Below are 26013 nucleotides of genomic sequence, written 5' to 3' on the forward strand. Positions count from 1 at the left end.
CATTTTCGAAGGAATGTTACAAGTTTATATAAAACCGTAATAAAATCGAATTCAAATTTTACAGGTGACGAACTACGAATTTTCACGAGAATGAAGTACTATTACCAGTCATGGGCAACTTTGACATTTTAAAATAAAATAAACTAAATGGTGTCAGTTTTTACTGTTTTCAAATTTCGAAGAGATAAGCCTGCATTGTTGAGTTGTACTATTAGTTCCTTGGCTAGCTCTTAGTGTAGCTACTGGAAGTGTGTTTATACTCAACAAATTTGTTTTTAACAAAAGCATATAGAATTTAAAAAGCTGTGTCCAAATAGCGGGGTAACGCATCCCTCCAGTTGCTGACATAGTTGCAAGGTTATGGGAGGGATTTATTTGATATTATTGCTGTCACCGGTACTTTATTATTATTATTATTATTATTATTATTATTATTATTATTATTATTATTATTATTATTATTATTATTATTATTATTATTATTATTATTATTTGCTAAGCTACAACCCTAGTTGGAAAAGTTGGATGCTATAAGCCCAAGGGCTCCAACAGGAAAAATAACCCAGTGAGGAAAGGAAACAAGAAAAAATAAAATATTTTAAGAACAGAAACAGTATTAGAATAGATATTTCTTATTTGAACTATGAAAACTTTAACAAAACAAGAGGAAGATAACTAAGATAGAATAGTGTTCCTGAGTGTACCCTAAAGCAAGAAAACTCTAACCAAAGACAGTGGAAGACCATGGTACAGAGGCTATGGAACTAGCCAAGACTAGAGAACAATGGTTTGATTTTGGAGTGTCCTTCTTCTAGAAGACATGCTTACCATAGCTAACGATTCTCTTCTACCCTTACCAAGAGGAAAGTGGCCAGTGAACTATTACAGTGCAGTAGATAACCCCTTGGGTGAAGAAGAATTGTTTGGTCGTCTCAGTAGTGTCAGATGTATGAGGACAAAGGAGAATATGTAAAGAATAGGCCAGAACAATACGATGCAGTGAATATTTTCCTCGATGTTACCCTTACGATGGATATAGAGGTGAATTCGCAGAAGGTAGTGGAGAGATAGGCCTATTCGTAAAATGCCAGTGCTAAAATATTTTTTCCTCTTGAAGGGCGTGCAGGTTATACATTGGGCGAAATGGTAGCCGGTAAGCCAGATTTCTTCAATATTTGAAGAAAATAAAATTACATTATTTTGATTCAAGATATATATATATATATATATATATACATAATTTTGTTCGGAATGGATTCTTGATACGTCATCTGAACAATGGTGATATATATATATATATATATATATATAACTAACTAAGAATACAATCCAGTGGAAAAATAAATAGAGGCTATGAAAAAATATCTTTAGTTATTGATAACGGAGGCAGAATAGTCTACTGATTTAGACATTTTGACAGAAGAAAAAGAAATTTATAAATCTTTCAAATGAGAGAGAGAGAGAGAGAGAGAGAGAGAGAGAGAGAGAGAGAGTGTCGATAATGTTAATACGTGAAGTCGTTTTGTTACTTCTGTAAGTCATGTTCTGAAACTAAAATTACCTCGTAGAATAATGGAAATTATATTTATTTTTTCATTATTATTCATAAGTGACTGAAATGAAATAACTTACTTATTTTATTTTGCACTCTAAGTACTATAGTCTTTCCTATAATATGTTTCCTTTTAGTTGTTAAAAATGCTGTTAGTAGTACGAAGGTATTTCAAACCTGCTTTCGACTAATTATACAGATCCAATGGCTACTTACCTTTTGGCTTAATTGGACTACGAGTTTGAATCATATGCGGAGTATATTACGTTGGCTGTAAGGTGTAAGCTATCCAATGATAAGGTTGCGGGCTTATCTTATCATAATTTATCAATAAACAGCTAAGCTTTTGGCATTGTGTTTTTAACGATCAACCGTTACCATCCCCAAGAGGTGAGCTACTCTCGTGTAATTATTTTGAACTGAACTTGAAGGAATGTAATGATTGAGCTGATTTTGCCTAAACAATTATTCTTAAATATCATCTTCTTTCCCCCAAGTCTATTTTCCAGAGATCATTGCTGTGAGAATATTGTTGATACGTGCGTCATATAGAATAAAATTCTTCAAGATGCCTTCCACAAAATCAACTGAAAGGTTTATTGTGTGGAGACGAAAGACCCCTTCGAAACATGCCATAAAGAACTTCCATGATATGTTGTGGTTAGAAGTTTTCAACATATATATTTTATTATACAATTCAAGAATGTGCTCAAAACACACTGTTACTTTTAACCATAATTAAAAAATACACTTTCAACCCAAAGCCATAAAGACTGTCTACTTTCAACCAACAACTGAAGTTCCACCGAAGAAAATGTAATATGATTATTAGGTTCTTCACACATTGATTTTTATGTTGACAGTGACGTATTCAATATTCAAGAAATAAAATTTTGATTAATCTAGTTTTAAACGGTTTTCTATAATTCAAATGAAACAGACCTGATATTTTAAGTTACTACTGTATATTATTATTCCCCCGTAAATTGTAAACAAGCAAAGCTGATTCTACATTCTACTTCTCATAATAGTAAACAAACAGTTCAGTGTAGTAGTGTTTCTAGAATTAACATGTGTAAAGCGAAGGGTGTCTGGATGTTATAAAAACGTTTGGTTGCGTAATTTTCAAACTAATCTGATAAGTGATAGTGTGGTATTAGATATAAATTTCAACATGATGATAAGTCTGAATTTTTTTTTTTTTTTTTTTTTTTTTTTTTTTTTTTCATGGTTGAGTAGGGTCGGTGAATGCTGAAAATAACGATGAGCATAAGTTCCGTTTTAGAGAAATTGGATATCCGCAAGTGGAACTAATGTTGTTTATACGGATATTGGAAGAGCGGAAATATCCGTCTCAAACAAATAATAGGGAGTCAGTATTATAGTTGCTAATAAAATAGGATATGAGTGGGGGTAGTGGCAAAAGCAGGAACTCTTCAGAACTGGAAAACGACTTTGAGAGATAAATTCAGTAAAACATGAAAGATTCAAGTGTACCATAGAAATATGATTTTATAAAAACTTCTTTTCAAGAAGGCCAGTCATTTGTGCAATAGAATCTGTAGATTATAAATTACTACAATATTTTACGCGAACCAGCTAAATTGGCTACTAGATATTTACAGAGATATGTAGGCACACAAACACACATGGATTCATCCCTATCCCGCCCCCCTCTTTACTAACTAGGCCTACAACTCTGTCATTTGGACAAATTGTGGGAGATTGCTGTGTTCGATGGGTAGCCGCTCAGCGTAACAGGAATATATTTACTTCTCCATTCATCATCTACTTCGAGCTTCATAGTACACAGCCATGTAGGCCTGGGTCTTCCAACTCTTTTAGTGCCTTGTGGAGCCCAACTGAACGTTTGGTGAACTAATCTCTCTTGGGGAGTGCGAAGAGCATGCCCAAACCATCTCCATCTACCCCTCATCATGGTCTCATCAACATATGGTAATTGAGTAATTTCTTATAGTTTCATTTCTAATCATGTCCTGTCATTTAAATCCCAATATCCTTCTGGAGGCTTTGCTTCCAAATCTACCAAATCTATTGGAGATTGTTTCATTGTCATATCATGACTCATGTCCATAGAGTAACACAGATCTCACTAAACTGATATGTAGTTTAATTTTTATATGTAATTTCAGGCGATTTGATTTCCAAATTTTACTAAACCTAGCCATTGTTTAATTTGCTTTTTTCAATCTTTCACTAAACTCTAATTCTAAAAACCTTGTATTGGAGATCATAGTTCCTAAATACTTAAATGATTCTACCTCATTAATCCTTTCTTCTTCCAATGATATACTCCGTTCTCATCATCTCTGTCTTTCTTCCTTTTATCTTCAATCCAACCTCGTGTGATATTTCATGCATTTTGGTAAGCAAGCATTGCAACTCCTGTGGTGCTCTGCTAACAAGGACAGCATCATCAGAATACTCTAGGTCTGCCAAAGTTCTATCACCAATTCAGTCCAATCCTTCTCCACCATCTCTGACTGCTTTACGCATTACAAAATCCCTGAGGAGGATAAACAACATTAGTGACAACTCATTCCCTTGGAGTACTTCGCTGTTCATGGAAATTCATTTGATAAGACTCCATTAATATTAACTTTGCACTTGCTATGGTCATGAACAGACTTAAACAAGTAAACATATTTTAGAGGAATTCCATAATAATGCAGGACCCTCCACAAAATTGGCCGGTACACACTATCAAAGGCTTTTTCTTAGTCCACAAATGCCATCAAAAGTGGATTTCTATATTCTACGCATTAATGTACAACATGTCTCAAAATGAAAATTTGGTCAATGCAACTTCTACCTTTTCTAAATCCTACTTGCCCATTTCTCAGCTTTTCGTCAATCTTTCTCTGCAGTCTCTTTAGAGTAAGCATACTATAAATTTTCATAACAACTGACGTATGGGTGATACCTCTGTAATTATTGTAATCAGACAGGTCTCCTTTTTTCATCAGCACTTCTAACTCCCATTCATCAGGTTTTACCTCTTCATGCCACATTCTACAAAATAATCTTGCAAGTATTCTGGGAGTTACTTCATTTTCATCCAGTATAATCTTGGCAGTTATTCCATCGTATCCCGGGGTTTTCCATCGACTTCAAACAAACTTAATTCATTCATGGGCATATCAAGGTCTTCATGGGCTTCAGGTATATCAATAAAATTATTCCCTTCATATCTCCTATTCATAACCTCACTAAAATGTTCCATCTAACGTTGTGTTTCTTCGTCTTCTGTTGCTATAAAAGAGCCATCTCTCTTTTTGATGGGTATATGCTTCTTCTTCTTTGCTCTAGTCAAAATATCATTATCAATTCTATGAGCAATTCATACACCATAGCCAGTTCCTGGATTCATAGCTTTGTCAGCCTCATCTGCTTTACTCTCTAAATATTCTCTAATACATTATTCAATAAATTCAATAAGTTATCAGGGGGTTCTTTTGATAAATAATGATAAAAACAATGTCAAGGTAATATATATATATATATATATATATAACCAAGCATTTGTACTTTACTGAATAGGAGAGATGATTATAATTAATGACCCACTGAATCTATTGAATAATGCATTAGATAGACATATCTTTTGGGTTAGCATTATATAAAACAAATTTCTATAATAGTCTATTCATTTGGTGCTGTACTGAAGATCTATTTTCAAAGGAAAATTTCAAGAAACAATAGTTGTGTACGGTTCCATTGCTTTCCAAAATGTAATATATATATATATATATATATATATATTTCCCCTGAGACGAGGCAGATCTCTTCGATTTGTAATCTCAAATAGTATAGCACAGATATATCGACGAATTATTGGGAATTTAAACTGAAAAATTTAACTTATATGTGTTTGGTAATCACATTAATTCCTTTGTGTCCTCTACAACATTGATTATTAACACTAAACAGGAAGAAAACAACAATATACTTTTCTCAGATGTTTTAATGTTAAGGCAACCCAACAGATTTAAATCTGCAAAATTTAGAAAATTAATACACATCTTATCATTACATTTAGATTTGGGCTATACCAGATGTGTAAAATCATATGTATTTCATGTCTAAAATCTCATTGAATATGTTGGGCCAAGTAGGCCTACCTATCCGATGAATATGTCGAAATAAAGAAAGAAAAATAAAATGTAATTAGTCTTTGGCATCCTCGATATTTTTTTTTAATTGTATGAATAGATTAAAGGTAACATATAGCATCGTAGCTAGAGGGAAATATCTATGAATAACATACTCAGTCTAATATTTTAAGAAAGCTATTCAAATGTTGCTCAAGTTGATAAAATTTATTTGAAGGAAGTGTTTTGATATAACAGCTTGTTAAATGATATATCAATTAATATTATAAACAATGTAATGCTTATATATATATATATATATATATATTTAGGTTATTTAGGTAGTTCAGAGACAGTCGTATCCTGGTAAGATCGGGTTCGCTCGCGGGTGCGCGTGTTTGCATATCTATATAAATATCTAGCTGTTATTTTATGTCGGGTTGCGTACACTAGTATACATTATAAAATTATACTGTATACATAAACAGTAAATTTGTATTGCGCATATGTACATATAAGTACACACATACAATATATATATATATATATATATGTGTGTGTGTGTGTGTGTGTGTGCATGTGTGTGTGTGAGACAGTGACCGCGTGAGTTTAGAATCATTACTAAAATTGCTATACTAATTTTGATTGGTAGAGTTCTTACGTCAAAAGACCCGTAACTTTACTGGGATGAATATCACTTGATTCGCCTACCTTTCTACTAGATTGTGGGCGATAAGTGAAAAGTAATAATCGTATAGGTTAAGTTTGATGAATGTGAACGTTGAAAACTATTATCGTATAAAGCAGACCACTAGTGTCAAATAAGGAAACCAGTATGGCAAGGATGTTATCACTACCGCAGTTCAGGTAAATTTTGGATTAATTCGGCATTCGCTAACAAGTAACCACGAATGCATTCTTATGATATATGCATTGCAATTTTATCTAATTTTCTCCCCTACAGAAACAGGCTATTTCCTAAATTTCCAGTTAGATATTGTTCTGCCTGCTTTTCACCTTATCTTGGAACGCCCTCCCATATCCCAGTGGTGGGCCTTATGACCCGAGTTCCATACTTCCGAAGGGTAGTATAGCCTTGCAGGTGTCACGGTCTGAACGATCCCCCGGTTTCAGAATTCTCCTTGACATTGTACAATGGTTCTTTTCCGCCATTAGCTCGCTTCGCTCGCATGAAAATAAAACATCAAGTTCGTATGTACCGGCAAGCGGTAATGTTGAGCTGCGCACGCTAAATTACAGAAAATAAAACATCAACTTCGTATGCACTGGCAAATGGTAATGTTCGCGCATGCGCAGATTATAAAGGAGTATTGTGAGACCTGGGGTTGGTTCAGACAGTCACACAGGCATTACTCGAGGGCCTTGCAGCATTTACTTGAGGGCCGCCTTGCAGCATTTACTTGAGGGCCGCCTTGAAGCATTTACTTGAGGCCCTTGCAGCATTTACTCTTGGACCTTGCAGACATTACTGTAGGGCCTTGCAGCATTTACTCGAGGGCCTTGCTGGCATTACTTGAGGGCCTTGCAGCATTTACTCGAGGGCTTTGCAGACTACTGTAGGGCCTTAGAGCATTTACTCGAGGGCCTTGCTGGCATTTACTCGAGGGCCTTGCAGCATTTACTCGAGGGCCTTGCAGGCATTACTTGAGGGCCTTACAGCATTTACTTGAGGGCCTTGTTGCATTTACCCTATGAAAAATAATTCTACTTTATTATAGTTCCTGTCAGGGAACAAGCTGTGGTTCAGATCAAAACGAACTTAGGAAAATTTGGGGCGGTAAGCTCAACAATTTCTCATGTTATCAATGTTAGTAGAACCTTTAGATTCATATTTATGGGTTTAAACTTTAAACTAATGTACTACTAATGATTAATGGCAATATGCTGATTAAAATTGTTTTGGGAACATGATGTTAATGTAAAATAACACCTAAATGTTTTCCCTTTAGGCGGTTAGTGACATTAGTGCACTCTCCCTTTGGTATGTATAATGTGCACCATTCACTGATAGAACAATGGGTAATAAACGGGTTGTATATTGTAGGCTATTTTTTAATGTATTTTGTGGGTTTTTTAATGTTTTTGAATAATGATATTTGGTAGAAATCCACAGATTTGAGTTTTGGTAGGTTGACTACCATAACTAAAAAGCTATGGCTTTACTTACTTTACTTTGATGGCTGGTTTTCCAGTCCCATACAGCAGTTTGAAATACCTTAAAATATACCCTGCCCAGTCTAATTGTATGATATTTAAATCAACTTTTTTAAACTTTGTTGTTTTTGCTGGTCGTCATCATAAAAAACAGTCATTGTAATCAAAACTAAGTATTAGTAATGAAACATGGTCTAAACATAAGCTTTTGTTTGCCAGGACTTCTGGAAGCCTAGAAAATGCGATTTTTCCATCTCATTTTCTATGGAGTCATTCATAGCAGTGTTCCTCGTATTATAAATACCTCCTTGATTAATTGATTTAAAGATTACAAATACCTCCTTACTTAATTAATTTATGGGGTTTTGCTCTGCTCTCATTGCTCCTATGTTCTGACAAGCTGAACATGTTCTGTTTTATCATCTTAGGTTGAGCGAGATTAAATTTGGAAAACATATCTTTTCAAACTGCATTGAAATCAAAACATAAACTATTATAAAAACTAGCCCACACAGCTAGTGTGCAAAGCGAAACATATTTTGTTGGTATCAGTGAGATAATGTTAAATAGTGAGGAAAGTGAAATACAGTGAACCCTCGCTACTTCGCGGTTCGACCATCGCGGATTCACCACTTCGCGGATTTTTTTCATAACCCATGTATATACATATATCGCGGATTTTCCTGAAATATCGAAAATACCGCGATGTGACCGATGGTGCGAGATTGGAGAAAGTAAGGAAAATTGAATCATGATCGATTTTCAATATAAATAAAACTTTGAGGAGCAACAAAGATATCATTTGTTAGAGAGATAGAGAGAGGTAAGGAATGGGAGGTAGTGAAAAGTAGCCCACAGAGAGAGAGAGAGAGAGAGAGAGGTAGAGAGAGAGAGAGAGAGAGAGATAGAGGGGGGGGGGTTTAAATGTAATAACCGAAAAAATATGATAGGTTATAACACATTGGTGCTTATGTAATATCAACTGTATACTGTAGACGGTTTGAATAAGTTAAGAAATGGTATAAATGATACTTTGTTAGTGTATTCGTACACACTCAAGAGCGGCAGCTAGATGACAGCTGATCTAATCACAGCCAAAAGTAAAACAAAAAGAAGTCAACAATACTCGATTTTTAAAACACACCCGAAATTTAAAAACAAAAGTACACGCTTTCTTAATGTGCAATTAACTATTTAAAGAGTGGCAATTTTCTAGAATAAAATGATATTTCCCAAAAAATAGTGGTTTGCTGATGAAATCGGATGCCGTATTTTTAGCTATGATTGAAATGGATGTAGACTCGGCCTAATTTTTTCGTTTCGTATTTAATTGACACTAAGAAAACTAATTTTAGTTTCTTCATCTAAATGTAAGTATTGTATAACACGAGGAGAGAGAGAGAGAGAGAGAGAGAGAGAGAGAGAGAGAGAATGAATCAGCTGTTGTAATGAAATGGCGTGTTTTTGTTTCGTGAGAATTTCATCACCACGACTATAACAACAACATACTGTACTGAACTTTACAGTATTATACAGACTATACTGTAATATGATAAAGTAAAATATTTGTAATCTATTTTATATGAAATGGGGCTTTTTTTTGTTTGTTTAAAATTTACATTTACGGTGTATGTAAAACAACTCTCTCTCTCTCTCTCTCTCTCTCTCTCTCTCTCTCTCGTAGATTGTTTTCCTGCTTTGCTACGTATGTATGATTTTATATAGATACGGTAAATAATATTTGTAATAACATATTTTATAAAAGCTTTTACTGTAATATCATTATTTATCACTTTCATCATGGCGTTAAATTCTTTAGTTTGTTAACTGAACGTACGTTATGACGCCGTCGTTTCAGGCGGCGTCATAAAGAAAAACATTTCATTTGGAAGTCGTAAGAAAAATTAAGTAAAACATTAGTAATAACCAAATCAACATACTGTACTGAATAATCAATATAATTGATGCAAAAACTAACCTATACACAGATGTGTAAATGCGTTTGTTTCTTCATTATAATCAGAGATAAACGTAAACAAAACATTGGTTGCCATTTTTTATCGTGCTTTTTAGGTGTTTAGGAAACGCATGATATAAAATCGCCTTTAATATTTGTGCCTGTTTTAGTTTATGGTGCTGTAGTACATGCATTAAGTGTTCTTTACATTAAAGGGTGGTTTGTTAACAGTACTACGTACAAGGGAAGGTTTTAAAAGTCCGAATATACATGTTAAATAAATAGGTAAATATGATGTCACTACTTCGCGGATTTTCACCTATCGCGGCCGCGTCTGGAACCTATCTACCGCGATAAACGAGGGTTCACTGTATGGTGGAGTAAAGACCAATGAATAATTAAATACTGTTAATTTGGTATGCTAACATACACCTTAGTATGCTCATTTAAGTAAGGAAGTTTCCTCAGTACGATGAACAGGGCAACAAACGACTCCATAGAAAATGGGACTGAAAAAAATCATATTTTCTATGCCCCTGGAAAGCTTGGCAAACGTAAGCTCCACGGTTTTGATTCTTTTATTTTTATTAGGCCTAGTTGGGTTTTGATTGCAGTAACTTTTTTTATTGCAATGAAGCATAATTTTTATGATGATGGCTAGTATAAACAAAGTTTAAACAAGTTATCATAAACATAAGACTAGTACACGGTGTATTTTAAGGAGTTTCAGACATAACTGATGATACTTAGTTAAAACCCATAGGTTTTCAATCATGGTTGTCAACCCACCATAACTCAAAAGTTATGGATTTCCATCAGAAATCATTATCTAAATCATTTAAAACACCAGGAAATACACTAGGTAACAGTTTTATCTTCTCCAAACTGTTTACTTTACTGTATGGTATAGTATTTGACTATTCTATAATTTTACCCAAATATCTTCTATCCAGCTTCTGGAAGTGCACCACTTTAGTATAAAATTTTATTCGTTGGTTTTAGTGCATAAGAGGATGTTAATTAATGATTAGAACTTAGATAATTCAACATATTGTATGTCAGTTCTGAATAGTTCTGACTTTTCATTGCTTATCCTTCAGTACTGAATGCAAAAATGAAATCCACAATGAGTATTAAATGTTGTACTGTGCAGAGTACTTTACAAGAAAGCTTATTAATATAGGTACAGTATCTGGTTTATATAAAATGATAGCAAAGCAGGTTATAATTACTTTTTTTCAATATTAAACTTAGCCGGTGATCATATAAGCTGTCAGCTCTGCTGCCCGACAGAAAAACCTAAGGACAAAATACGCCAGCGATCGCTATACAGCTGGGGGTGTACATCAACTGCGCCATCTGTCGAGCAGGTACTCAAGTACTCCATGTCAACAAAGAACCAATTTTCTCTCTGTCGTGCCACTGGCAAGACCTACTAAATACGCTGTTACTAACTGGATTTGTTTTCACAACTATTTGGTGAAGTACACTATTCTAGTTTTGAGCTTTCGCTATGCAGGGGTTTTATCTTCATCTCAAAACTTGAACTCGTTTTGGATAGATTTAATTATGGTGACAAAGAGAGTATGGACTCTCTTTCACTTTTAAATGGCCGACCCTTCCCTTAGACGGAAGTGTGTTTAGGTTTTTAGTAATTTTGCTTAACACGTTATAGATCTATATATTTTATATCTCTCCGCCTTTATTAGGCCTCTTCGATTAACTTTCCATTTATTATAAACATATAAAAATAAATTTTTATGTTTTGTTTATATGCGACCTTTCCTGATAGTAGGCGGTCCTAACTTGGAACCGAAGTTAATCAACGTTGAGCCCGTTATATCGTATTTAGCCTTTAAGGAATTTAAAACTTTTTAAATTTAATGTTTTATGAAAGAATTTCTTTGATAGTCTTCGTACTGTTTTCAAAGATGAACTAACGTTTAGTTTTTTTAGACTACGCAGTTGTTGACGTTCAGGACGTTCAACATGCGCTCTATCGTTACGATAGAGAGAGAGTGTATCACGGTTTCACTTTGCAGTAAGAGTAAATCGATTCTGACGTTTCGTTCATTCTTTCTTAACTTAAATGGTTTAAATTCTAAATTAAAGGAACTTTTTATTTGGAAAACCTTTCAGTTTTTTTCCTTTAGCCAAATAACATGTTTTTTTGACGAAATATAATTGGGCTCTTCTCTCAGGTGCGAAATCAAGAGAGAAAGAGAGAGAGAGATAGAGACGGAGGGAGAGAGAGGAGAAAAAACGTTCCGTTCAAGCGGGTAACGTTGTTCTCGTGTTACTCTCCTCCCTAGTCGCTGTACGGGGAAGAAGGTAAAACGTTTCTAGGGTTTTATTCTTGTCCCCAGGCTATGTGCGGTGAGAGATTGTAAACGTAGTTTATTTGAACTAGTGTTTAGTCTCTCCCAGCCACTGAATTCTTTATCCTTATATATGTTTTCTGTTTTTGCTAGTATTAATGAGCTGCATTATACGACTGTTTTCGCAATTACTACTTTTTAATGAAGGGTAGAATTGCGTGTTTCAGGTAGAAATCAGTAAAAGTTTCGATTTCAGTGAAATAAGTGCAAAACAGAAAATCGCAGTGATAAAGTGATATGCGCAAAGTGTTACAGTGTTGCGTCCGAGGGTTCGTCTGTTCGTGCCTGTCGTTCACCTAGTCCGGGACCTCTTGCAAGCTCCCAAGCCCAGGGGAGAAGTAATGTCGAACGACTTATGGGTTCGTCAGGCCTTGATCAACGAACAGACGTTTCCCTCCGTGGTTTCGGGCGTATCTACCCAAGATCGCTCCACCCACACAAAGACGAGAGAGCCCATTTACTTCTCGTCTGCGGAAGAGGTTTCTCGTAAGAAACCATGGACCATGGTCTCGCAGCTTATTAAGCGCAAGTCGGTCCCTTCCGCGCAAGTCCAACGGCCCAGTTGTAGCCACTGGGTCAGTTCGGACTCGCTGCAGTCTTCCGACGACTGCTCACCTCCTAAGAGAGGCAAAGCGGTACCGCAACAGGCAGTAACACCGTCTGTTGCCGCACCTGCTACTGTAGACCCTAAGTGGTCTTTGCTGCAGACCATGCAGACACAATTAGCATCTTTTATGCTGGAGTATCGTGCGGAGAAGGTTGACGCTGCACCCGTTAGCCTACAACCAACCACGGTTGTGCGTACAGTAGACGCTGACGCTACCTGCTCCCGCACTCCGGCTGTGAGAGTTCCACCACCCATGCGCAGTGTACCCTTCCAGCCGCACGTTGACGTTCACAGACGCACGGAACCCTCCGTTGACGTTCGTGAGTTACCACAACAACAGGAGGGTGGAGTTAAGTTGCTTTGTTTTGACGCTGTGCGTCAACCTCCGCAACCCACGGTGGTTTCCGCTACTCGCCCACAGCAGACTAGTCAGTCAGGAGTAGAAGCTTTGCTTCCCCACACAGCTATGGTTGTTGACAGTTCACAGACTGTCAAGCAGTTACATGACGTTGCCTTCTGGTCTGCTACTAATGCACCAGTGCTGTATGTCCTCACGCACCTGTTGTGGTTGACAGTTCAGTTGTTGACAGTTCACAGACTGTCAAGCAGTTACATGACGTTGCCTTCTGGTCTGCTACTAATGCACCAGTGAGAGACTCACTGAGATAACCTAGCTTTTATCGGACAAGGTTCCTGTAAATGAGAAAGTGCTGTACTCCCTCCTACTGATATTCCTTTGAGGACTCTGTCATTTGGAGAGGAGCCTTAAGCTGCTTAGCCTCCTATGGACTTTAATTAAATCATGATGATTTTTTAAGGATCTTCGTCCGGATCTTGTAACTGCTGCTCCTCGTTCGCCTAAACGTCAGAACTTACACTAGGCCTGGCTACTTCGAAGCCGTTGTTGTTAAGCTAGTGCTCTCTCGCTCTCTTAGAGAGCGTTACGTTGGTTAGGCGACTGGTTTTTTGCACCAGGAGGAGTTTTAGGGATACAGCCTTTGATTTCCCTTCTTTTAAACTGGCTTATAGAGCGAGAGTCTGATAGGACACGAGAGAAGTTCTCGGCTTGGGAGTTCATGCCTCTGCCCAGATAGACTTCTCAATTCTGGTAGACTCGCCCTGGCGCCTAGCCAGGAGATGCTCCAAGTTGTTTACAGGTCAACTTCTCAACTTTTGTCGAGCCTTTGAAGTTTTGCTGTACTATTATGTCACACATAACAAGGCTTCCAGGGATGGTAAATGGTTCCGCCTCAGTCGCTAACCCCGTCTGTTGCCACATCTGCTCCCGTAGACCCTAATGGGCTTTGCTGCAAGACATGCAGTCCAAGCTTGTGTCCTTGATAGAGGACTTAAATGCGGAGAAGAACCTTCTGGCCAACAACCTTCCAACCGGTTGGTTGTGCGCCCTGTTGACGCTGAGGTATCCTACTCGCGTCTGCCAGTTGAGGTGGTTCCTCCACCGATGCGACCCAGTGTGGGTTGCCAGTCGCACGTTGACGTTAAGCGACGCTCGGTAGTGGTTGTTGACGTTCAGTGTGTCACTAGGAAGACGTTCAACAACCAGCAGAGGTGACTTGTTGTGACGCAGTGCGTCAACCTCAGCAACCCGGTAGGGTGTTGACTGCACAACCCAGACAGTCTAGACAGTTCGGGTTGACGCTGTACTTCCTCGCGCACCCATGGTTGTTGACAGTTCACAGACTGTGCAGCAGTGCCATGATATTGCGTCCGGCTCCATCACGCATCCACCAGTGCGACCGGATTCAGCGAGTCAGACGTTGCCCACTCCGTTGCCGTTTCCTCATCAGTTTCGGATGAGGAACCCTCTGATAAGGACGTTGCTGAACAAGACGATCAACCCCCAGCCCTGCTATCCATCCAGAAGATGCTGAAGAAGGAACGCTGCCCAGTCAGGCGGTGGATGAGTCTGGTAGGGACACTGTCATCCGTGGATCAATTTGTGTCACTAGGAAGACTACACCTCCGTCCTCTTCTATACCATCTAGCTTTTCACTGGAAAAAGGACAAGACGCTAGAAGCGGTCTCTATCCCGGTTTCCGGAAAGATAAAGTCTTGTCTGACTTGGTGAAAGGACTATATCAACCTTAGAGAGGGTCTTCCCCTGACTGTTCAGACTTCCAACCACGTTCTCTCCTCGGACGCATCGGACGTAGGCTGGGCTGCGACATTAGACGGTAGGGAATGCTCGGGATTATGGAACTCGAGTCAAAGGACAATGCATTTCAACTGCAAGGAGCTACTGGCAGTATGTCTGACCTAGAAAAGCTTCAGGTCTCTCCTTCAAGGCAAAGTGGTGGAGGTGAACTCGGACAACACCACGGCTTTGGCGTACATCTCCAAGCAAGGAGGGACCTACTCTCTGACATTGTACGAGATCTCAAGGGACCTCCTCACCTGGTCAAAAGGTCTAGACATTTCACTAGTAACGAGGTTCATCCAAGGCAACTTGAATGTCATGGCAGATTGTCTCAGTCGGAAGGGACAAATAATTCCAACAGAATGGACCCTCCACAAGGATGTATGCAAGAGACTTTGGGCCACCTGGGGACAGCCAACCATAGATCTCTTCGCAACCTCGATGACCAAGAGGCTCCCAATATTTTGCTCACCAATCCCGGACCCAGCAGCAGTTCATATAGATGCCTTTCTACTAGATTGGTCACATCTAGATCTATATGCATTCCCTCCGTTCAAGATTGTCAACAAGGTACTGCAGAAGTTCGCCTCTCACGAAGGGACAAGGTTGACGCTAGTTGCTTTCCTCTGGCCCGCGAGAGAATGGCTCACCGAGGTACTTCGATGGCTAGTAGACGTTCCCAGAACACTTCCCCTAAGGGTGGACCTTCTACGTCAGCCACGCGTAAAGAAGGTACACCAAGGCCTCCACGCTCTTCGTCTGACTGCCTTCAGACTATCGAAAAACTCTCGAGAGTTAGAGGCTTTTCGAAGGAGGCAGCCAGAGCGATTGCTAGAGCAAGGAGAACATCCACCCTTAGAGTCTACCAATCGAAGTGTGAAATCTTCCGTAACTGGTGCAAGTCAGTATCCGTATCCTCGACCAGTACCTCTGTAACTCGAATAGCTGACTTTCTCTTATATCTGAGGAAAGAACGATCTCTTTCAGCTCCCACTATCAAGGGTTACAGAAGCATGTTGGCATCAGTCTTCCGTCACAGAGGCTTAGATCTTTCCAACAATAAAGATCTACAGGACCTCCTTAAGTCTTTTGAGACCACGAAGGAGCGTCGTTTGGTTACACCTGGTTGGAATTTAGACGTGGTACTAAGATTCTTTATGTCAGACAGGTTCGAACCGCTACAATCAGCCTCCCTGAAAGATCTCACCTTAAAGACTCTTTTCCTGTTATGCTTAGCCACAGCTAAAAGAGTCAGTGAGATTCATGCCTTCAGCAAGAACATCGGATTCTCATCCGAAACGGCTACATGTTCTACAACTTGGTTTTGTAGCCAAACACGAGCTGCCTTCTCGGCCTTGACCAATATCGTTCGATATTCCAAACTTATCATATGGTTGGAAATGAACTAGAAAGAGTCTTATGTCCTGTAAGAGCTCTTAAGTTCTATTTAAAAACCTTTACGAGGCCCGTCTGAAGCTTTATGGTGTTCAGTTAAGAATCCATCTTTGCTTATGTCAAAGAATGCTTTATCCTATTTTATCAGACTGTTAATACGAGAAGCTCATTCCCATCTGAATGAGGAAGACCAAGCTTTGCTGAAGGTAAGGACACACGAAGTTAGAGCTGTCGCAACTTCTGTGGCCTTTAAACAAAATAGATCTCTGCAAAGTATAATCGACGCAACCTATTGGAAAAGCAAATCAGTGTTCGCGTCTTTTTATCTTAAGAATGTCCAGTCTCTTTACGAGAACTGCTACACTCTGGGACCATTCGTAGCAACGAGTGCAGTAGTGGGTGAGGGCTCAACCACTACAATTCCCTAATTCCATAACCTTTTTAATCTTTCTCTTGAAATGTTTTTTTATTGTTTTTGGGTTGTCCGGAAGGCTAAGAAGCCTTTCGCATCCTACTTGATTTGGCGGGTGGTCAAAGTCATTTCTTGAGAAGCGCCTAGATTAGAGGTTTTGATGAGGTCCTTTAGTATGGGTTGCAACCCTTCATACTTCAGCTCCTAGGAGTCGCTCAGCATCCTATGAGGATCGCGAGGCTCAGTAAGGAAGACGTACTTAAAAAGGCAGAGTAATTGTTCAAGTCGACTTCCTTACCAGGTACTTATTTATTTTATGTTTGTTATTTTGAATAACTGCTAAAATGAAATACAAAATACTTAGCTCATAATAATGTCAACATGTAATGCTGGTCTCTACCCACCCCCCTGGGTGTGAATCAGCTTATATGATCACCGGCTAAGTTTAATATTGAAAAATGTTATTTTCATTAATAAAATAAATTTTTGATTATACTTACCCGGTGATCATATATTAAAGGACCCTCCTTTCCTCCCCAATAGAGACCCAGTGGACAGAGGAGAAAATTGGTTCTTTGTTGACATGGAGTACTTGAGTACCTGCTCGACAGATGGCGCAGTTGATGTACACCCCCACCTGTATAGCGATCGCTGGCGTATTTTGTCCTTAGGTTTTTCTGTCGGGCAGCAGAGCTGACAGCTTATATGATCACCTGGTAAGTATATTCAAAAATTTATTTTATTAATGAAAATAACATTTTTCAATATTTAACTTAGCCGGTGATTATATAGCTGCAACTCTGTTGCTCGACAGACAACTCTACGGAAAAACTCGCCAGCGATCGCTACACAGGTTGCGGGTGTGCCCAACAGAGCCATCTGTCGACCAGATACCCAGCTCTCATGTAAACAAAGACTCAATTTTCTCTCTGTCGACGTGTCGACAAGACGTACAGTACTTTACTCGCTGTTGCTAAACTGGAGTTTTTCACATCTATTTGGTGAAGTACTATATTCTAGTTTTGAGCTTTCGCAATGCAGGTGTTTTATCTTCATCTTAAATCTTGAACTCGTTTTGGATAGATTTAATTATGGTGACAAAGAGAGTATGGACTTTCTTTCACTTTTAAATGGCCGACCCTTCCCTTAGACGGAAGTGTGTTTAGGCTTTTAGTAATTATCTTATCACGTTATAAATTATTTATAGATTTTCCTCTATATATTTTATATCTCTCCGCCTTTATTAGGCCTCTTCGATTAACTTTCCATTTATTATAAACATATAAAAATAAATTTTAATGTTTTGTTTATATGCGACCTTTCCTGAGAGTAGGCGGTCCTAACTTGGAAACCGAAGTTAATCAACGTTGAGCCCTTTATATCGTAATTAGCTTTTAAAGAGCTAAGGATTTAAAACTTTTTAAATGTAATATTTTATGAAAGAATTTCTTTGATAGTCTTCGTACTGTTTTCAAAGATGAACTACCGTTTAGTTTATTTATGCTACGCAGTTGTTGACGTTCAGGACGTTCAACATGCGCTCTATCGTTACGATAGAGAGAGAGTGTATCACGGTTTCACTTTGCAGTAAGAGTAAATCGATTCTAACGTTTTGTTCATTCTTTCTTAGCTTAAATGTTTTAAATTCTATTTTAAAGGAACTTTTTATTTGAAAAACCTTTCAGTTTTTTCCTTTAGTCAAATAACATGTTTTTTTTGACGAAATATAACTGGGCTCTTCTCTTAGGTGCGAAATCAAGAGAGAAAGAGAGAGAGAGATAGAGACGGAGGGAGAGAGGAGAGAAAACGTTCCGTTCAAGCGGGTAACATTGTTCTCGAGTTACTCTTGTCCCTAGTCTCTGTACGGGGAGGAAGGATAAAACGTTTTTAGTTTTTTATTCTCGTCCCCAGGCTATGTGCGGTGAGAGATTGAAAACGTAGTTTATATGAACTAGTGTTTAGTCTCTTTCCCAGCCACTAATTTTTTTATCTTAAAATATGTTTTCTGTTTTTTGCTGGTATTAATGAGCTTGCATTATACGACTGATTTCGCAATTATTACCGTTTAATGAAGGGTAGAATTGTGTGTTTCAGGTAGAAATCAGTAAAAGTTTCGATTTCAGTGAAATAAGTGCAAAACAGAAAATCGAAGTGATAAAGTGATATGCGCAAAGTGTTACAGTGTTGCGTCCGAGGGTTCGTCTCTTCGTGCCTGTCGTTCACCTAGTCCTGGACCTCTTGCATGCTCCCAAGTCCAGGGGAGAAGTAATGTCAAACGACTTATGGGTTCCAGAGGCCTTGATCAACGAACACACGTTTCCCTCTATGGTATCGGGTGTATCTTACCAAGATCTCCCCTACCATAAGACGAGAGAGACGTTGTTTCTCCTCGTCATCCGAAGGCTTTTTGCATAAGAAACCTGTCACAAGGTTTCGAAGCCCTTAAGCGAAAGTCAGTCCTTTCAGGACAGGTCCAGCGTCCTGGTTACAGCCATTAGGACAGCTCTGACCCTATGCAGTCATCGGATAACTGCTCGCCGCCTAACAAAAGCGTAACACAGACTCCGAGAGTCTTTTTTTGTTGGCAAAGTGTTGCGGTCACAGGCGTTACCCTCGTCTCTTACCACAACCATTTCCGTTGATCCTTAATGGGTTGTATGGCAAGACATGCAGTATATGCTTGCCTCCCTTATGGAAGACTATTCTGCCGATTAGTCCGTTGAGTCTAGCCGTTTATCTCATCGATATCCTGGCTTTCAGCCAACCTAACGTTCCTTTGTGCTTACTGTTGACGTTGGCGTAGCTAAGTCACGTCACTCAGGTTATTTAGAACCACACTCGATGCGGTCTCGTGTGGTTTTTCAGCCGCATTTGGACGTTAGGCCACTTGCTGATGCTCCTGTTGACGTTCAAGACGTTCACTAACAATCGGAGTTGACTTGTTTTGACGCTGTGCGTCAACCTCCGCATTCTAGAGTTGTTTTGACTGCTCAGTCTAGGCAGTCAAAGCAGTCTCGAGTGGACGCTGTGCGTCCTCACGCACCTGTTGTGGTTGACAGTTCACAGACTGTCAAGCAGTTACATGACGTTGCGTTCTGGTCCGCTACTAATGCACCAGTGAGTGTGGACTCTGCTTGTAAAGCATTGCCACCACGGTAGGTCTCTCCCTTGCTTGAGACTCAGCTTTTATCGGACAAGGTTCCTGTAGATGAGGAAGTTGCTGTTCCCCCTCCTACTGATATTCCCTTGAGGACTCTGTCAGATGGAGAGGAGCCTAAAGCTGCTTAGCCCCCTATGGACTTTAATTAAATCATGATGATTTTTTTTTAAGGATCTTTGTCCGGATCTTTTTGTAACTGCTGCTCCTCGTTCGCCTAAACGTCAGAGCTTACACTAGGCCTAGCTACTTCGAAGCCGTTGTTTTTAAGCTAGTGCTCTCTCGCTCTCCTAGAGAGCTTTATGTTGGCTAGGCGACTGGTTTTTCACCAGGAGGAGTTTGGGGGATACAGCCTTTGCTTTCCCTTCTTTTAAACTGGCTTATAGAGCGAGAGTCTGATATGACACGAGAGAAGTTCTCGGCTTGGGAGTTCATGCCTCTTCCCAGATAGACTTCTCAAATCTCGTAGACTCTCCCTGGCGCCTGGCCAGGAGACGCTCCAAGTTTTTTTTTTACAGGTCAACTTCACAGCTGTTTTAGAGCCTTTGAAGTTTTGCTGTACAGTTATGTCATGCATAAACAAGGCTTTCAGGGATGGAAAGCCGTACCGCCTCAGTCGCTAACCCCGTCTGTGGCCGCACCTGCTCCCGTAGACCCTAAATGGGCTTTGCTGCAAGACATGCAGTCCAAGCTTGCGTTCTTGATAGAGGACTTTAATGCGGAGAAGGTTGCTACCGAACCTTCTGGCCAACAACCTTCCAACCGGTCAGTTGTGCGCCCTGTTGACGCTGAGGTAACCTACTCGCGTCTGCCAGTTGAGGTGGTTCCTCCACCGATGCGACCCAGTGTGGGTTGCCAGCCGCACGTTGTCGTTAAGCGACGCTCGGAGGTGGTTGTTAACGTTCAGGACGTTCAACAACCAGCAGAGGTGACTTGTTTTGACGCAGTGCGTCAACCTCAGCAACCCGGTAGGGTGTTGACTGCACAACCCAGACGGTCTAGACAGTCTCGGGTTGACGCTGTGCTTCCTCGCGCACCCATGGTTGTTGACAGTTCACAGACTGTGCAGCAGTTCCATGATGTTGCGTCCGGCTCCGTCACGCATGCACCAGTGCGACCGGACTCAGCGAGCCAGACGTTGCCCACTCCGTTGCCGTTTCCTCATCAGTTTTCGGACGAGGAACCCTCTGATGAGGATGTTGCTGAACAATAAGACGATCAGCCCCCAGAATAGATCAAGCCCTGCTATCCATCCAGAAGATGCTGCAGAAGGAACGCTGCTCAGTCAGGCTGTGGATGAGTCTGGTAGGCACGCTGTCATCCGTAGAACAATTTGTTTTTCAATATTAAACTTACCCGATGATCATATAGCTGTCAGCTCTGCTGCCCGACAGAAAAACCTACGGGCGGAATACGCCAGCGATCGCTATACAGGTGGGGGTGTACATCAACAGCGCCATCTGTCAAGTAGGTACTCAAGTACTCGATGTCAACAAAGAACCAATTTTCTCTCTGTCGTGCCACTGGCAAGACCTACTAAATACGCTGTTACTAACTGTATTTGTTTTCACAACGATTTGGTGAAGTACACTATTCCAGTTTTGAGCTTTCGCTATGCAGGGGTTTTATCTTCATTTCAAAACTTGAACTCGTTTTGGATAGATTTAATTATGGTGACGAAGAGAGTATGGACTCTCTTTCACTTTTAAATGGCCGACCCTTCCCTTAGACGGAAGTGTATTTAGGTTTTTGGTAATTTTGCTTAACACGTTATAGATCTATATATTTTATATCTCTCCGCCTTTATAGGCCTCTTCGATTAACTTTCCATTTATTATAAACATATAAAAATAAATTTCTATGTTTGTTTATATGCGACCTTTCCTGATAGTAGGCGGTCCTAACTTGGAACCGAAGTTAATTAACATTGAGCCCGTTATATCATATTTAACCTTTAAAGAATTTAATACTTTTTAAATTTTAATGTTCTATGAAAGAATTTCTTTGATAGTCTCGTACTGTTTTCAAAGATGAACTAACGTTTAGTTTTTTAGTCTACGCAGTTGTTGACGTTCAGAACGTTCAACATGCGCTCTATCGTTATGATAGAGAGAGAGTGTATCACGGTTTCACTTTGCAGTAAGAGTAAACCGATTCTGGCGTTTCGTTCATTCTTTCTTAGCTTAAATGGTTTAAATTCTAAAATAAAGGAACTTTTTATTTGGAAAACCTTTCAGTTTTTTCCTTTAGCAAATAACATGTTTTAACTATATATAATTGGGCTCTTCTCTCAGGTTCGAAATCAAGAGAGAAAGAGAGAGAGAGATAGAGACGGAGGGAGAGAGAGGAGAATAAACGTTTCGTTCAAGCGGGTAACGTTGTTCTCGTTTTTACTCTCCTCCCTAGTCGCTGTAGGGGAAGAAGGTAAAACGTTTCTAGGGTTTTATTCTTGTCCCCAGGCTATGTGCGGTGAGAGATTGTAAACGTAGTTTATTTGATCTAGTGTTTAGTCTCTTTCCCAGCCACTGAATTCTTTATCTTTATATATGTTTTCTGTTGTATTATACGACTGTTTTCGCAATTACTACCTTTTAATGAAGGATAGGATTGCGTGTTTCAGGTAGAAATCAGTAAAAGTTTCGATTTCAGTGAAATAAGTGCAAAACAGAAAATCAAAGTGATAAAGTGATATGCGCAAAGTGTTACAGTGTAGCGTCCGAGGGTTCGTCTGTTCGTGCCAGTCGTTCACGTAGTCCGGGACCTCTTACAAGCTCCCAAGCCCAGGGGAGAAGTAATGTCGAACGACTTATGGTTTCGTCAGGCCTTGATCAACGAACAGACGTTTCCCCTCCGTGGTTTCGGGCGTATCTACCCAAGATCGCCCCACCCACACAAAGACGAGAGAGCCCATTTATTCCTCGTCTGCGGAAGAGGTTTCTCGTAAGAAACCATGGACCACATCTCGCAGCTTTTTAAGTGCAAGTCGGTCCCTTCCGCGCAAGTCCAACGGCCCAGGTGTAGCCACTGGGTCAGTTCGGACTCGCTGCAGTCATCCGACGACTGCACACCTCCCAAGAGAGGCAAGGTGGTACCGCAACAGGCAGTAACTCCGTCTGTTGCCGCACCCGCTGTTTTAGACCCTCAGTCACAACGGACAGTAGCTCCGTCTGTTGCCGCTTTTGTAGACCCTAAGTGGTCTTTACTGCAGTCTATGCAGACTCAGTTAGCTGCGGTTATGCAGGAGTTTCGTGCGGAGAAGTTTGACACTGCTCCCGTTAGCCTACAACCTGCCACGGTTGTGCGCCCAGCTCACGCTGAGGCTGCCTGCTCCCATACTCCGGCTGCGGAGAGCTCCACCACCGATGCGCAGTCGACCCTGCCAGACGCATGTTGACGTTAGCCGACGTGCGGCACCCTCCGTTGACATGCGTGAGCTACCGCATCAGCAGTGGGAAGGTGGAGTCAAGCTGCCGTGTTTTGACGCGATGCGTCAGTCTCCGCAACCCACGGCAGTCCCCACCATGCACCACCACTCCGCTTTGGTTGTTGCCAGCTCTCAGACTGTCAAGCAGTTACATGACGTTGCCTTCTGGTCTGCTACTAATGCACCAGTGCTGTATGTCCTCACGCACCTGTTGTGGTTGACAGTTCAGTTTTTTGACAGTTCACAGACTGTCAGGCAGTTACATAACGTTGCCTTCTGGTCTGCTGCTAATGCACCAGTGCTGTATGTCCTCACGCACCTGTTGTGGTTGACAGTTCAGTTTTTGACAGTTCACAGACTGTCAAGCAGTTACATAACGTTGCCTTCTGGTCTGCTGCTTATGCACCAGTGAGACCCTCACTGAGATAACCTAGCTTTTCTCGGACAAGGTTCCTGTAGATGAGAAAGTGCTGTTCTCCCTCCTACTGATATTCCTTTGAGGACTCTGTCATTTGGAGAGGAGCCTTAAGCTGCTTAGCCTCCTATGGACTTTAATTAAAGCATAACAAGGCTTCCAGGGATGGTAAATGGTTCCGCTTCAGTCGCTAACCCCGTCTGTTGCCACACCTGCTCCCGTAGACCCTAATGGGCTTTGCTGCAAGACATGCAGTCCAAGCTTGTGTCCTTGATAGAGGACTTTTTACGGAGAAGAACCTTCTGGCCAACAACCTTCCTACCGGTTGGTTGTGCGCCCTGTTGACACTGAGGTATCCTACTCGCGTCCGCCAGTTGAGGTGGTTCCTCCACCGATGCGACCCAGTGTGGGTTGCCAGTCGCACGTTGACGTTAAGCGACGCTCGGAGGTGGTTGTTGAAGTGTGTCACTAGGAAGACGTTCAACAACCAGCAGAGGTGACTTGTGACGCAGTGTGTCAACCTCAGCAACCCGGTAGGGTGTTGACTGCACAACCCAGACAGTCTAGACAGTTTCGGGTTGACGCTGTACTTCCTCGCGTCCCCATGGTTGACAGTTCACAGACTGTGCAGCAGTACCATGATATTGCGTCCGGCTCCGTCACGCATCCACCAGTGCGACCGGATTCAGCGAGTCAGACGTTGCCCACTCCGCTGCCGTTTCCTCATCAGTTTCAGATAAGGAACCCTCTGATGAGGACGTTGCTGAACTAGACGATCAACCCCCAGCCCTGCTATCCATCCAGAAGATGCTGAAGAAGGAACGCTGCCCTGTCAGGCTTTGGATGAGTCTGGTAAGGACACTGTCATCCGTGGTTCTTTTGTGTCACTTGGAAGACTACACCTCCGTCCTCTTCTGTATCATCTAGCTTTTCACTGGAAAAAGGACAAGACGCTAGAAGCGGTCTCGATCCCGGTTTCCGGAAAGATAAAGTCTTGTCTGACTTGGTGAAAGGACTTTATCAACCTTAGAAAGGGTCTTCCCCTGTCTGTTCAGACTCCCAACCACGTTCTCTTCTCGGACGCATCGGACGTAGGCTGGGGTGCGACATTAGGCGGTAGGGAATGCTCGGGATTAAGGAACTCGAGTCAAAGGACAATGCATTTCAACTGCAAGAAGCTACTGGCAGTACGTCTGACCTGGAAAGCTTCAGGTCTCTCCTTCAAGGCAAAGTGGTGGAGGTGAACTCGGACAACACCCGGCTTTGACGTACATCTCCAAGCAAGGAGGACCTACTCTCTGACATGGTACGAGATCGCAAGGGACCTCCTCACCTGGTCAACAGGTCTAGACTTTTCACTAGTAACGAGGTTCATCCAAGGCAACTTGAATGTCATGGCAGATTGTCTCAGTAGGAAGGGACAAATAATTCCAACAGATTGGACCCTCCACAAGGATGTATGCAAGAGACTTTGGGCCACCTGGGGCCAGCCAACCATAGATCTCTTCGCAACCTCGATGACCAAGAGGCTCCCAATAGTTTGCTCACCTATCCCGGACCCAGCAGTAGTTCATATATATGCCTTTCTACTAGATTGGTCACATCTAGATCTATATGCATTCCCTCCGTTCAAGATTGTCAACAAGGTACTGCAGAAGTTCGCCTCTCACGAAGGGACAAGGTTGACGCTAGTTGCTTCCCTCTGGCCCGCGAGAGAATAACTCACCGAGGTACTTCGATGGCTAGTAGACGTTCCCAGAACACTTCCCCTAAGGGTGGACCTTCTACGTCAGCCACGCGTAAAGAAGGTACACCAAGGCCTCCACGCTCTTCGTCTGACTGCCTTCAGATTATCGAAAGACTCTCGAGAGCTAGAGGCTTTTCGAAGGAGGCAACCAGAGCGTTTGCTAGAGCAAGGAGAACATCTACCCTTAGAATCTACCAATCGAAGTGGGAAATCTTCCGAAACTGGTGCAAGTCAGTATCCGTATCCTCGACCAGTACCTCTGTAACTCAAATAGCTGACTTTCTCTTATATCTGAGGAAAGAACGATCTCTTTCAGCTCCCACTATCAAGGGTTACAGAAGCATGTTGGCATCAGTCTTCCGTCACAGAGGCTTAGATCTTTCCAACAATAAAGATCTACAAGACCTCCTTAAGTCTTTTGAGACCACGAGGGAGCGTCGTTTGGTTACACCTGGTTGGAATTTAGACGTGGTACTAAGATTCTTTATGTCAGACAGGTTCGAACCGCTTCAATCAGCCTCCCT

The 26013-nt window shown here is 40.9% G+C and overlaps 2 protein-coding genes across 2 annotated transcripts in view; one reads left to right on the plus strand and one right to left on the minus strand.

Annotated features, from left to right (window-relative positions):
* Positions 1–26013, minus strand: part of LOC137624778 (serine/threonine-protein phosphatase 2B catalytic subunit 3-like) — a 568901-nt gene that overhangs the window by 343318 nt on the left and 199570 nt on the right. The window lies entirely within an intron of this gene.
* The window catches only part of LOC137624479 (metallophosphoesterase 1 homolog), a 105450-nt gene continuing 85775 nt past the window's right edge, over positions 6339–26013 (plus strand). The window contains exon 1 of the mRNA XM_068355255.1: positions 6339–6531. Within this exon, the coding sequence (XP_068211356.1) occupies positions 6500–6531 (32 nt within the window). The 5' untranslated portion in view covers positions 6339–6499. The remainder of the gene's footprint in view (positions 6532–26013) is intronic.

Source organism: Palaemon carinicauda, chromosome 31, assembly GCF_036898095.1.
Source record: "Palaemon carinicauda isolate YSFRI2023 chromosome 31, ASM3689809v2, whole genome shotgun sequence".
NCBI lineage: Eukaryota > Metazoa > Arthropoda > Malacostraca > Decapoda > Palaemonidae > Palaemon > Palaemon carinicauda.